General features: G+C 28.2%; 1 protein-coding gene across 1 annotated transcript; it reads right to left on the bottom strand.

Moving 5' to 3' along the window:
• Positions 1-6,721: 6,721 nt before the first annotated feature.
• LOC112757306 (oil body-associated protein 2A-like) lies at positions 6,722-13,149 on the bottom strand. Its single transcript, XM_025805899.1, has 3 exons — positions 12,972-13,149; positions 12,796-12,878; positions 6,722-6,904 (listed from the first exon to the last, which is right to left on the bottom strand). Exons 1-3 carry the CDS (start codon positions 13,147-13,149, stop codon positions 6,722-6,724), a joined length of 444 nt encoding a protein of 147 aa, XP_025661684.1.
• Between the last annotated feature and the right edge of the window lie 782 nt (positions 13,150-13,931).

Raw genomic sequence — 13,931 nt, 5'->3', positions numbered from 1 at the left:
ACTCAAACTAAAGCGCTCATGATGTGTAATTGACGGCAGAATAACATCGAATCACTTTTACAAACGTTAGGATACAAATAGGACGATTTAAATGTTAGGGACATAAATAGGATTTACCCCAAACGTTGGGGACAAAAACGATACTTTACTCTACTTCTTATTATATCGATTTTTTTCATATTAATTGCTTTTTTCCATTATATCTGTCATTCTCACTTTTTTTAATTGTCAAATTATTATTGTTTATAAATTATACCTATAATCTATTAAGGTATTAAAAATTATTCTCTTATTCCTTTTATAAATTAGGAGTTGTTGAGTAATATTATTTTTATTTTATCTTTAATTTTTAAGTTTCTTCATTATTATATATTCAATCAAGTTAGAGATTAAAAAAGCATGGCAAAATATTTATTATAGAAGTATTTATCAAAAGAAAAAATATATTCCGGAGAGGTCCTATTTAATGTTTTGTTTTTAATTTATGTATTATAAGGATATTTTTCAAAAGTAAATATATCATAATTCAGCTAAATTATTTGAGTCCATATCATGATTCATGAGCACTCAATGCTCACTTTCTGCATTTCAAATCGTCCAATTGAGCTTAACGAAAGTTTTCAGTTTAAGGAATCTTCAAAAGTAAAAAGAATTGTAAAATAAAAAAATAAAAAATAATTATTATTTAAATTTATAATTTTTATCATGTATATGACAGTTCTATTATTTTAATTTAAGAGTAATTAAATTCTTACTATTTACTTTAATAATGTTCTCATTTTAAAAAAGAAATAGTACAAGACTAGCAATAAAAGTTTGTATACATTGTGATTGTGAGATGCAAATTTGGTCTATTATTGATAAATGAAAAGGATGATAACACTTGCTTCCAATAGCATGTAAACACAGAAGAGGAGAAAAGCATAAAAAACAGAGATTTTCCTTTATGAGCACTTTAATTTCATCATGATGGTACTTCAATCTTCAATCTACAAACAAAAAACAACAAAAAAGAAAGCCCACCAAGCTTTTTCCTATGTGATGTGCCTGTCTTTGTATAATATAAAAGACATGATGACTTATATGTGGTCTACTTTGAAGTGTTGGTCAACTCAGCAGTGATCTTTCATGGCAACAGAAACCCAGAGGGCCATTATCATTCAAAGCAAGATTCAGACCACAACTCATTAATGTTTTTGATAATTTAATTGAATTTATGTAACCCAAGAGTTATACCAAGCTGTCAGCCTCATCAAAATTATTGCTGCACCCATCAACATGTTCATTGCTCCCAACTTCAATTCCAACTTCCAAGTCTTGTGTTTTCACTCCATATGATAAATTTCTCCACTTATGTAGTTATGTCTACCTATTAGCATAAGGACAAAATATATACCATACTCAATTTGTTTCAAAATATCTGCTAATTCGAAAAAATATAAAATAGTTTGAACATATTATGTTTATTAATTTAATATACTATTTTGTTCAGGTTACCAAATGTTATGGATATAGATCAGAAGCTTATCATCGGATGGATTAAGAGCGAATAGTCGAATACTCAATTCGATTCTGATAATTTTTTGAAAGACTACGAGGTTTCTAAATAGTAAAAATATCTTTTTTGTTTTTTTGATACGTTAATTATTAATATATTTTCTGTCAATAATGTATTTTTAAAATATATTTATATGATACATTAATTACTAATATATTCTCTATTTAATTTTTATAAATAAAATCAATTTAAAAAAATACTAATATTTTTTAGTTTTACACAGTACATTTAATTAATATATTTGAAAAATAATAAAAAATAAACAATCTTAACAATTAATTATCTTTAAAAGATAATGAGATTTTTAATAAAAAAATTTATTAATCGTAATTAATTTTTAATGAATAAATCAACAGTTTAACATGTTATATAAGCTTATTCAGTTAATACAAAGAGAAAATATTGACAAAGAGATTAATCAATCTCATAAAAATAAAGATTAAGAGACAAAAAAATACTTCATTATCTTTTGAAATAATTATCAAGAACCATTTAATTTTTTTTTTATGGATCAATTTATGGAGCCAGAGATCTAAGACAGGACAGAAGATCTATACCCTCTTTTGACCTGATTTTCTCTTTCGGGATTTCTTTTTTAAAACTGAATTGATGAGAAAATGAATATTTCACTTAATGGCTTAATGCTGTTGTTGCTGCTGCTTTGTTTTCCATTGTAATTGTAAAAAAGTTCTTTGCATCATAGAATATACGTTTTTGCTTATGTTAATACCTAGATTATAGAATATACCTTTTTGCTTATGTTAATAGATAGATAAAAAGTACTATTTTAGTTCTTAATATTTAGATTAATTTTTAATTTAACATTTAAGATATTTTATTTTTATTTTAAATATTTTATTTTATTTTATTCTATTTTTCTGAATAAAATATTTTCTTTTAAACATATTTTTTTCATTATAATTTTTTTAAATAATAATAAAAATGATAATTGTAATGATCATAGTAGTTATTACAGTAATTTGAGAATAAAAATAATAAAATAATAAGACAAAAAGAAGATAACAATAAAAAAATATATTTTTAAAATAAAAAAAATTAATTTTGACCAAAAAATTAAAATAGAATAAAATAAAATATTAACAACTAAAATAATACCTTACTCTAATATCTATTAATTAATCGTTCAAATAAATTATGTTCCTTATATCTTAATATCTGTTGATGCAAGTATTCATAAACTAAGCATGTTTTAAAATTCTTTTAATTAGGTAGATCTTGTCATCGAGAAATCATCAATATTAAATAATTAAAAAGAATCAAAATAAATTTACATCCCAATTTTTACACAATTAAAGATTAAGAGATCATCAAAAAACCCTAATACTATTTATTATTTATGATAAACACCAATCTTTTGAAATAATGGAGATAGTAGTGAGAGAATTATGTCTACTTAAGATTATTATATTGAAGCCTTAGGAATCATAATCAGGAGTAGACAAAGATACCAATTTTTCTTAGATCATGAATACCTTTTGATAGGTCGGAGGCAGGTATATATATAGCATCATATCATTATTTAATTAATTGGAAGACATAAAAGATGAACAAATTTTATCCGGTCACCTTTGGATTTCTGATAGTGGGGGACAATGTTTGTACTTGAGTAGGGGCAGGTTAACATGATTTGTTGCCTTAAGTGGAACTTTGAAGTTGTGTTATGATCTTATCAACTGTTAGGAGAACCCAAGAAACTGTTTTAGGAAAGACGTTGGTCTTGTCCAAACAAAGAAAAGCAAACTACTATCTCATTTCACTGAGTTGGCATTTTGGATTTTGCAACTAAAGAAACACTCAGTTTATTGCCACACACTTATCACTTCCTAAAGCTTGTCTCCCTTTACTACCCTAATAATCATTATTATTATTGTTTATACTTTGCCAAAAAAGCATATATCCAATTATTATTATTTCATATATGTTTGTGTATATAATAATAATAATAATAATAATAATAATAATAATAATAATAATAATATATAGACTAATTTTGATAACTAATTTTAGTGTGTATTTAATATGGTTGATTTTATAATAAGTAGTGTATATATTAAAACATAAAATATACATTAAAAATAAATTAAATTATACATATCTATATAAAAATACGCAATGATTAATTTTACTGAATAATTTTAGTATAGAAATAATATTTTTATTGTAAAATATACTTATAACACATCTTAATTTTCAAGGTTGGACATAATTAATTGGGTAAAAAACCCAAATAAACTAAGCTGAAAAGTTTATTACCCAAATCAGCCAAAACAAAAATTATTTCAACAATCCACCAATGGCCATTTATATATAATTCGAATCAATATGATTCGAACTATAAATACATGTAATTCGAAACAACTTGCTTCGAATTACGTTTGAATGAATATGCATGTAATTCGAATCAAGTAGATTCGAATTAGAGAAGGGTAAATCGAATTGACTCAATTCGAATTAGTAGGCTTATGTGACTCTATGGAGTTTGAATAATATTGATTCGAATTATTCAATGTTGGTGACACTAGGTAGTTCGAATTAAGTTGATTCGAATTACTAGTGAGTTGCCTATATAATGCTACGTTAGTTGGATATATATCAAATTTTTTTTTCACATTCTTACTTGGATAGTTGGATATATATCTTATAGTTGATACAAAAGATATTTACTGTATAATTTTATTTTTCTAAAAATATTATATATATATATATATATATATATATATATATATATATATATATATATATACTGATGATTACACAATTTTAGAAATATTTAAAAAATATTATTAAAATTAAAATTATATTTTTTATTATTTGACAATAAAATTAAAAATTAAAAATTAGGGATTAATATTGCTAGGTAGACAGTAGTTGTGGTGGCAAATTTGTACCCTAACAAAAATATTAGGGATTAATATTGCTAGGTAGACAAAAAAAAAAAAACAGCCAGAACTTGCCTTATTTAGCATTAATTATATAAATTTGGTTACAGAATATTAATCCCTAATTTTTAATTTTTAATTTTATTGTCAAATAATAAAAAATATAATTTTAATTTTAATAATACTTTTTAAATATTTCTAAAATTGTGTAATCATCAGTATATATATATATATATATATATATAAAATATTTTTAGAAAAATAAAATTATACAGTAAATATCTTTTGTATCAACTATAAGATATATATCCAACTATCCAAGTAAGAATGTGAAAAAAAATTTTGATATATATCCAACTAACGTAGCATTATATAGGCAACTCACTAGTAATTCGAATCAACTTAATTTGAACTACCTAGTGTCACCAACATTGAATAATTCGAATCAATTTGATTCAAACTCCATAGAGTCACGTGAGCCTACTAATTCGAATCGAGTCAATTCGATTTACCCTTCTCTAATTCGAATCTACTTGATTCGAATTACATGCATATTCATTCAAACGTAATTCGAAGCAAGTTGTTTCGAATTACATGTATTTGTAGTTCGAATCATATTGATTCGAATTATATGTAAATGGTCATTGGTGGATTGTTGAAAAAATTTTTGTTTTGGCTGATTTGGATAATAAACTTCTCAGCTTGGTTTATTTGAGTTTTTTACCCTAATTAATTAGACGCTTATCATTTGTATACTATCATATTCTCTTTTTTTTTTTTATTTCATTTGATAAAAGAAAACCTTAGAATAATAATTAAATTATCTCTATGTAATTTTAAAATTATAAATTTAAATTGTAAAAATAGTCACTAATATAATTATTAAAATAAATTACATATATTACACTTTCTAAATACAACCTTTTTCAAATTTTATGTTAAAAAGAAATGCTTCTGTCTTTTTTTATTTCTTTTGGTCCCCATTGAGTAGGAGCAAACATCGTCACTTACTAAGCAGGGGCAAGGGTAATGAATGTGACACTCAGAAGTAACATTTACTATCAGTATCAGCCATTGTTGTCTAATGAGTATTGATGTCAATTCAAGCTCATACATAGTGAACATCATCTTTTTAACATGTGATTGTGCTTTTCTGCGAGAATTTGTTTACTTTTAAAATATCTCAAATATTTAAAATTTTTTATTAAAAAATAAGTTTTACTCTCAAGTATCTTAATTAAGAACCCTTGTTAAGAATATTATATTATAAATAAAAACTTTTAATAGAAATTTTATTTTTTAGTTTTTAATGCATTGAATGCAGTGATAAAAAATTTAAAAGGGGCTGTATGTAGTGGGTGACTTAAAATATTTAATAATATAGAGTTGTTATACATGTAATAAGTTATCAATTATGAATGATAACGAAGGGTTGGATTTTGGTTTTTTTTTTTTATGGAGATAAGTTTTTGAGCCAGGCCAAATTTTTTATTTGGGTTTGGGTCTTAATTGTTTTTTTTATAGAAAACCAAAATAATAAACATACTTTATTGTGGGTTTGGGTCTTGGTTGATTTTTTTTGGGTTTGGGTCTTAATTAATTTTTTTTTGTTTGGATCTAGGTGTTAATTGATTTTATTTTATGAAAAGTGGACTTTTTTTTTGTGAAGATATGTTTTTGTGATGTTAAAAATGTTAATTTAGTCGTATTTTCACATGTTATTTTTATTCTAATACTCTTAATAATCATATTCTTAATAATATTTTAGAGTATAATCGTTCATTAGTTATGATTTTATTATTAGTTATGGTTAATCTTTATAGTAGGATGAATAATTTATGTTATAAAAAAATTATAATAGTGCACAAGAATAAAATAGTTTTGTATTTAGAATTTAGTTTTGGTTCATTTAGAATTTATTTTGATGATAATACTTTTTGTACGTGATAAAATTTTTGTATTGTAACGATTGTAGATCGATGATAGAATTTAGTGTTCAATTAAAATTGTTTTCGTAGATCCTTGGTAAACATTTTGAATATGTTAATATATTTGTTGGAATTTTAAAATATAATAATACAAAGGTGACCCCTTTGTCTATCCAATATACGAAGGTGTTTTTTATCCCTCAATCCTGTCTTACTGCAAAAGAACATTTTTCGTATCAAATTTTTATCGTCATTCTTCCCATAATCTCCTTTGCGCACACCGAATTCATGACATCTCCCAAATTTATAATAAAATTCATAGGCACTCTCATTATCTACTGGTTACTGAATCCGATAATGTTACCGTAGTCTGATGTATCCTCATCAGATACAGTGTCGACGGCACCGACATCACATGTATCGTCAAAATCCTCATTACACCCATGCTCTCCATTCCCATTCCTATCTCTTACCCTGCCGTGCACACCGCCTGCATCCTCGATATTGCAAGATTCCATCTGTGAAAATCAATTTTAATTAATGAAATTGTCAGCAACAATTCAATATACACCGATAAGCCATCCGATATAAGATAAGTGGATTTGAAATCAATTTTATCAATTATTGAATGGAACCAGAAAGACTTTTCAAATAAAATCCGCACTTTCACCAAAAATTGCTGACACCCGAAAACCAACATCCTTGTTAACCAATATTTTAAATTGAAATCTAATATACTCATTTTACTTGGTTTATTTGAATAGTCCATACTGAAAACTATATTATCCAACATTTTAAATTACAATCTGACATACTCATTTCACTAGGTTTATTCTAATAACCAACAACGAAAACTAAATCTTCTAATTCATTAGAGACAATTAACCCAACTAAAAGATAAACTAGAATAATATTTTTTTTGTATTCTAAAAATATCTATCAAGTTTTTTTACACAATCAACATTTATTAATGTCAAAAAATTAAAAAATAGAATAAAAAGTTTTTCAATATTTTAAAAAAGTAAAAATTTTTGAACTATTATTGGTTAATAGCTAAGTTTTTATCGAATAATAGTATATAAGAAAAATAAATTTCGTTCGTAATATAATGTTGGATATTAATAGAAAACTATTGTGTGTAGTTAGAATTTGGATGAGCGGATGAGGAGGAAAGACCTACATATATAGAGTGAAAAAAAACCAAATGATGGATAGAAAAGATAGCATTGGAATTTAAGCATATAAAGCAATTGAGAGCATGAGACACCCTACTTGCCAGGTACAGATCCAAGAGGGGGGGGGGGGAATTATAAAATCTGGTGAAATCGTAATTAAATAAATAATAAATTAAATATGGACAAAAATGGTTAGAAAAATGTAGAATCATAATTTGAAAATTTAAATATGATATTTGGACTCATTGAATTTTTTCGAGTCAGAAAACATAGCTTTTTACGTGAAAACGCATAATGAAAATTTGACCGGCAGTACCGGCTGAGATCTGTCTGGTACTGCAGCTGAGAAAAATAATTTATGAATGAGAGAGATTAAAAAGTTAGAATTTATGATTTAGAAAATAAAAATATTTAAAGCGCGATTTAAAATGCTAATCTTAAAGGTTTTGTCCCAAAATTGGGACAACGGGATAAACCAAGTGATCCGGGACCAAGTGGGCCCAAGATCCAACATATATAAATCTTAGTTATGAGCATTTCAGCTCATTAACCCTAGAAAAAGTGAGTGGGATGCTGAAATAGAGAAGAGAGGAAGAAGAGAGAAAATTCTAACTCCATCAAACTTCAAACCACCATAATTTTTTATTCGGAGATCTGATTAACGAGTCGTTTGCGGTCACGCATCGCTCTCCTCGTTCTCTTCATTTCTATGTAAGTATTGCAGTATGAAAATCTGAAATCTTTGTCCAGTTTTCGAAATTTCTCATTGTTATGCATTTTGGGTAGTTAGTGTTGAAATCTTGTGATTTTGATTGTTTAAGGATACTATAACATAGATTCTAAGTGGGTTCTATCTCTATTTCCTACGGACTAAGGTAAGAAATCCTCAAACCCTTGTAATTTATCAAATTTTATGAACCCTAGATTAATGTATATATGTGAAATTGGTTATATTAGTGTTGTTGGTTGTATTTGGAGAACATGGAACAAGGTGTTGGTGGCTAAAGCTTATTGGTGATGATTGAGAGCTTTGGAAGCTTGAGTTATGATGTGTTTGGGTGTGAACCGCCGTTATTAAGGTACGGTTTAAGTTTCATTTAAGTACCATGTGGTGTGATGAGAATTCCTTGGCTAGATTCCCATAGGATTAGGTTTGGATTGTGCAAATGGTTGGTATTAATATGTATAGTTGATATGTTATGTAAATTAATGATTGAGTTGATAATTGTGTGAAATTGCATGTTTGGTGTGTTGAAAAATTTGATGAATAGGATAATGATTATTGGTTTGTGGAATATGCATTGAAATTGTGAATTTGGGCTAGAGGCCGTAGATTTTGGACCGGAGGCCAGAAAAAGGTAAGGACGGTAAGTGATGATTGAATTGTGTGATAATGTATGAGATTAAATGAAAATTGGTACGGAATGTATGAGAATTTGATTGATTGATGAAATAGTGAAAAATGAGATTTTTGAAATGTGGAATGGATGTATTCAGTGACGGACCCAGAAAATTTATGTTGAGGGAGCAAAAATAATGCATATTATTATCAAAAGATATATTAATTCAAATTTAATAAAATAAAAGCACACATTAATTATTCAAATACAAAAAAAGTAAAAAATTACATTAGCTGCTAATTTTTTTTCTTCAAATCTTGAAGGTACTTGTCTTCTTGTTTTCATATTTTGAAAATGTTAAATAATTATTTCATTATCAACTTGATTGAATGTCTCTATATATGTAACCAAACAATCATTACTATTTTAAAAATTTTTTTATTACTATTTTTAAAAACAAAAAAATATATTCTAAATTAATGAATTGATCAATTGACTTTAGAAATTTATATGCAATATAATTACATATAATAAAATAGAACGAAAGATAAACAAATAAATAATAAGGGTCACTAAATTGAGAATAAAATAAAATATATAAATTTATGAAGAGAATAAAAAATTAGATTAATACCTAAACTATAATTGCTTGAATTAAAATTTGTAATTGAAAATATCAAAAAGAGAAACAATGAAATTAAAAGATACATAGAGTCGTAAAGAGGTATATAAAAAAATAGAGGATTTAAAATTTACCTTTTGATGAAAAGAAGATAACCACTAAACAAAGAATAGAAAAAAAGGTTGAAAATATAAAACTGAGAAAAGGGTTTAAGAGAATAAAGAAGTGGTGATGGCTAGGATTTGAGAATGGGAGAAGATTAAATTTGATTAGGTTAACTAATAGTCAAAATAATAAAAATATAAAATGAGTTTGGGACTTTAAATAATTGGGTTTATTTATTTGTAATGAGGTCATTTAAAATTTAAAATAAAAACATATTACATATATATATATATATATATATATATATATATATATATATATATATTTTAAAAAATTAACATGAGAGTGAACCCCCTCCTGCCCTATGTAGGTCCGTCCCTGGATGTATTTGAGTTGGAATGTGTAGATGGAGTAGGTTTGAATTTGGTTGTGTGTGAATATGTAACTGCAGTTGGTTTGGGTTCATTTTGTTAGTCGAAAATGATTGAGGCTAGTGAATCATTGGAAAATTGGTAAATGTGTATTTTTTGTAAAAATAGATTTTTGGCCAACTTCGGTGGGCCGCAACTCAATTCTCGGAGTTGAAAAACTTTCAAGATTATATTTTTATGAAAATTCATTTATCGATATTTCCAACGGTTCAAGAATGGTTGAATAAGGAATTTTGTGGAAAAAGTTATGAGGTTTTGAAAATTGGACTGAAAAGCTGATTTTTGCAACATCAGATTTTCAGTTTTTTTTATATGAATGTGTACGTGGCCTTTGACATGCATACGTGACTAACTAAATTTTTAACTCATGCGTACGCGGAGCTTTGCATGCGTACGCGGATCCCAAGTTTTTAGCCTCTGCGTACGCACACCACATGTATGCATGCGCACACCTCCTAGAATTTGGAAAAATATATTTTTATGGCTTTCAACTATTCTTTTGGTCTCTAAACCTTTATAAACTTTGATACGAGTCTAGAGCCGGTAGAATTGAGAATGGAAGAGTTAAGGATAAAGCCAAACGAATTGAGTTAGTAAAATTGAGAGAAATGAACAAGATGTTAAGTGAGAATGATGATGATTATGATATTATTAATGAGAATGATGATGATGATGAGATTCTTAATGAAAATGATGATGATTATGAGATTGATAAAGAGAATGGTGATGATTACGAGATTAATAATGAGAATGATAATGATTATGAGATTGATATTGAATATGATCCTGATTGTGATACACCTGCTTGGGTAGATGCAGTGGCATTGATCCACTTGCTCCGAGTTTGGTTTGAGTCTCTTGGGGTAGATGCAGTGGTTAGCCCCCACTTGCTCCCAGTCAAGAATGATTTGAGATTTGAGAAGTTATCTGAATTTTGGATTTTCTTAGGTAGATGCAGTGGGTCGGCTCCACTTGCTCCAGGTTGAGATCCGAAATTCTGTTGACCCTGCATCGTAAGAGTGGCCAGACACTTAGACCTTTCCGGATGAGCTCTCTCCCATGGATATTTTTATTTTGAATGATTATGATTTTGAGCTTGGGGATGCGCACTCGCAGGGACTGTCCAATGGTTCGCTAACAGGACACACTACAAAAATTTCTGGTAAAAACGACGATTTTTTTTGGTATTTACGGTGGTTTGAACTGCCATTATTACTAAGAATGGCGGTTTCGTACAGTGACGTAATTCTGGGTGCCATTTTCGTTATTACGGAGGTTTTCTGAAAACTGCCACAATTTCCTGGGTTAAAACAACGGTTTTTGAATAGGTTAAAATGGCGATTCAAACCGCCGTTATTTCCAGGGTTAAAATGACGATTTTTGGATAGGTTAAAACGGCAGTTTGAACCGCCATTATTACCCTGACAGAGTGGCGTTTTGGTTGGTTAAAATGGCAGTTCAAACCGCTGTTATTTCCAGCGTTAACATGGCGATTTTTGGATAGGTTAAAACGGCAGTTTGAACCGCCATTATTACCTTGACAGAGTGGCGTTTTGATTGGTTAAAACGGTATTTTTGAACCACCATTTTTACCCTGACAGTAGCGTTTTTATTAGTTAAAAAGGCATTTTTGAACTGCCGTTTTACCCTGACAGTGACATTTTTTATCGTTTAAAAAAATAATTTTTACTGTCATTTTTATTGCGTTAAATAAATAATTGTGATTAAAATTTCACAATAGCAAAAAATCATAATCCATAAATGAAATATTATATAACTCGTATACAAAATATTAATATAATATATAATTTTTTATTATTGAAAATCAAAAGTAATAACTCTTATACAAAACCTTGTCTTACTAAACTTACCAAAATACAAGCATTGCAATAAACACTAATCAGTCAAATCTACCATGCAGTTTCCTAAACTATGTTAATATCTAATAATGTATTTAAACCATCTAATAAGTGATGTATTTACTACTTATAATATGAATATACAAGACAAGTAGCTTAGCTAAGTGATGATGAATAAGATTTGGAGACCAAAAGTTTTCTCCTTTTCTAATTAACTTTAAAACAAGCCTGCCTTAGTTTCTTGGTCTCTTGTGTGAGTTTCATCCTGGGAACTTGCTCCAACATCTTTGTTTCTTGCTCCAACACTCCAACTTCATTATCCAAACTCATCTCTTACAAAGATTTGTAGGAACCTCTCCTGTCAGGGAATTTCTATCAAGCCGGCTGTTATAAATTGAAATTATAACAATGAAAAGATGTCATTAGAAACAATATATAACTAGTCAAATAATATAAAGAAAAAAAATAAAATTAGATTGGTAGAAAGAGTCAAGAAAATTTATTAAAAAACTGAAATATGAGGTAATTACTTACAGAATCTCAAGTGTCTGAACTAGTCCTAATGTTTCTGGTATAGAACCAGATAAATCATTTCCATCAAGTAAGGATAGTTGTGAAAGATTCTCCAATGTATCTAGAATGCTTACTGAGAAAATTCCTATTAAACTGACCAATCTAATTTCTCTTGAAGTCATAAAACATAAAACACTAAACAGTAGAATCAAGTAAAAACTAAAAAAAGTTGAAACTAATAAGGTTAGAAAACTATGAACAAATATATAAATAGGTACAAATTTAATAACAATGCAACTAGTCTAAGATAAAATATTTATGACACAGGGAAACAAAATAAAAATAGAGAATGAAAGTGAAAAACCTCATAAGCATGAGAGTGCCAAAGCTTCTTCTCCTCATCAGGCAGATCTTCAAAGATCCTATCAGAAATGATGTACTCCACACCTGGCACGCATTCATATAGAGTGAGCAAGTTAGTTTAAATAACAAGAAGAAACATGCATGCATGATGCATGGGAAGTGAGGGAGTAATTAGACCGAGGAGGCAGGCGTTGGCGTCGTCAGAGTCGTAGACAACGCACTGGAGAAAGTCTTGGTTGAGGCGGGAGCAGTAGTGGTGAGTCTCGATCTGGCGAGACATGTCGTGGCTGTAGATGGCGAAGGAGCAAATGTGGTGGTTGAACTGCTTCACGGGTTTGAGGGACTGAAGCATCATGGCGCCCTTGTAAGGTATGAGCATATAAATGACAATCTTGTCAAGTTTCAAACATAGTAAAGTTTCCTTCAATTTTCTAGTTCTCAATCTTCAAGTTAGTGAATGAAGATGTTTTATTTCCTTCTTTTGTTTGTTTTCTTTTCCTTTAAGTAACATGGGTTGGAACAACACTATACTGTTTCCTAGTTTCATCACTTCTAAAACAAATTGGGTTATTCTTTATTGCAGAATTGTGTTCAATCATTGCTGTAACTGACACAGCGGTAAAATAATAAACCGGTGAAAGTTAAATTGAATATAACTAACGGCTTTTCATTCAAGAAAGTGAAGTAAATTTCTTACTTGGTTCACAAAGCTCATTAGACCTGCCAATCTCTCCATTGCAGTAGACATTTTTGGAGTGTTAGTTTGTTTTTCAAGTTGTCCTACGACTACAGATTCTAAAACCATTTGTTGAAATTTGTCCATGCCTTGTGAAAAGAGCATCTTCTGCTTGCTGACAAGATTTTCCAAGGTTGCTTATGTCTGACCTTTGTTGCTCTGTCATGGTTTCAATCCTAGGGACCAAAATCTGCAATCAAAATGGTTTTTTTTTAATTATTAATAATGCATCATATCACCATTTACATGCAAAACTGGTGCTCTCATTCACATTGAGGAAGCTTTCTCAACATCTTTTATTTAATTAGATAGTAAGCATCACCTTTAGAATTTTTGAGGGACAAAAGCCTCCAATCCAGAAGAAAAATTGTTCAAACACCTTTATGATCTTTTATATACCT

Source organism: Arachis hypogaea, chromosome 16 (genome assembly GCF_003086295.3).
Source record: "Arachis hypogaea cultivar Tifrunner chromosome 16, arahy.Tifrunner.gnm2.J5K5, whole genome shotgun sequence".
In the NCBI taxonomy this organism is placed as follows: Eukaryota; Viridiplantae; Streptophyta; class Magnoliopsida; order Fabales; family Fabaceae; genus Arachis; species Arachis hypogaea.
The sequence above is the reverse complement of the archived record's forward strand: the minus strand, read 5'-3'. Positions and strand labels throughout refer to the sequence as shown.

Coding starts and splice junctions, on each gene's coding strand:
- LOC112757306 (XM_025805899.1), bottom strand. CDS start 13,149: ATGATGCTTCAGTCCCTCAAACCCGTGAAGCAGTTCAACCACCACATT. Junction 12,879..12,971: donor CGCCAACGCCTGCCTCCTCG/GTCTAATTACTC, acceptor AATGCGTGCCAG/GTGTGGAGTACATCATTTCT. Junction 6,905..12,795: donor GGCACTCTCATGCTTATGAG/GTTTTTCACTTT, acceptor TGATTTTCACAG/ATGGAATCTTGCAATATCGA.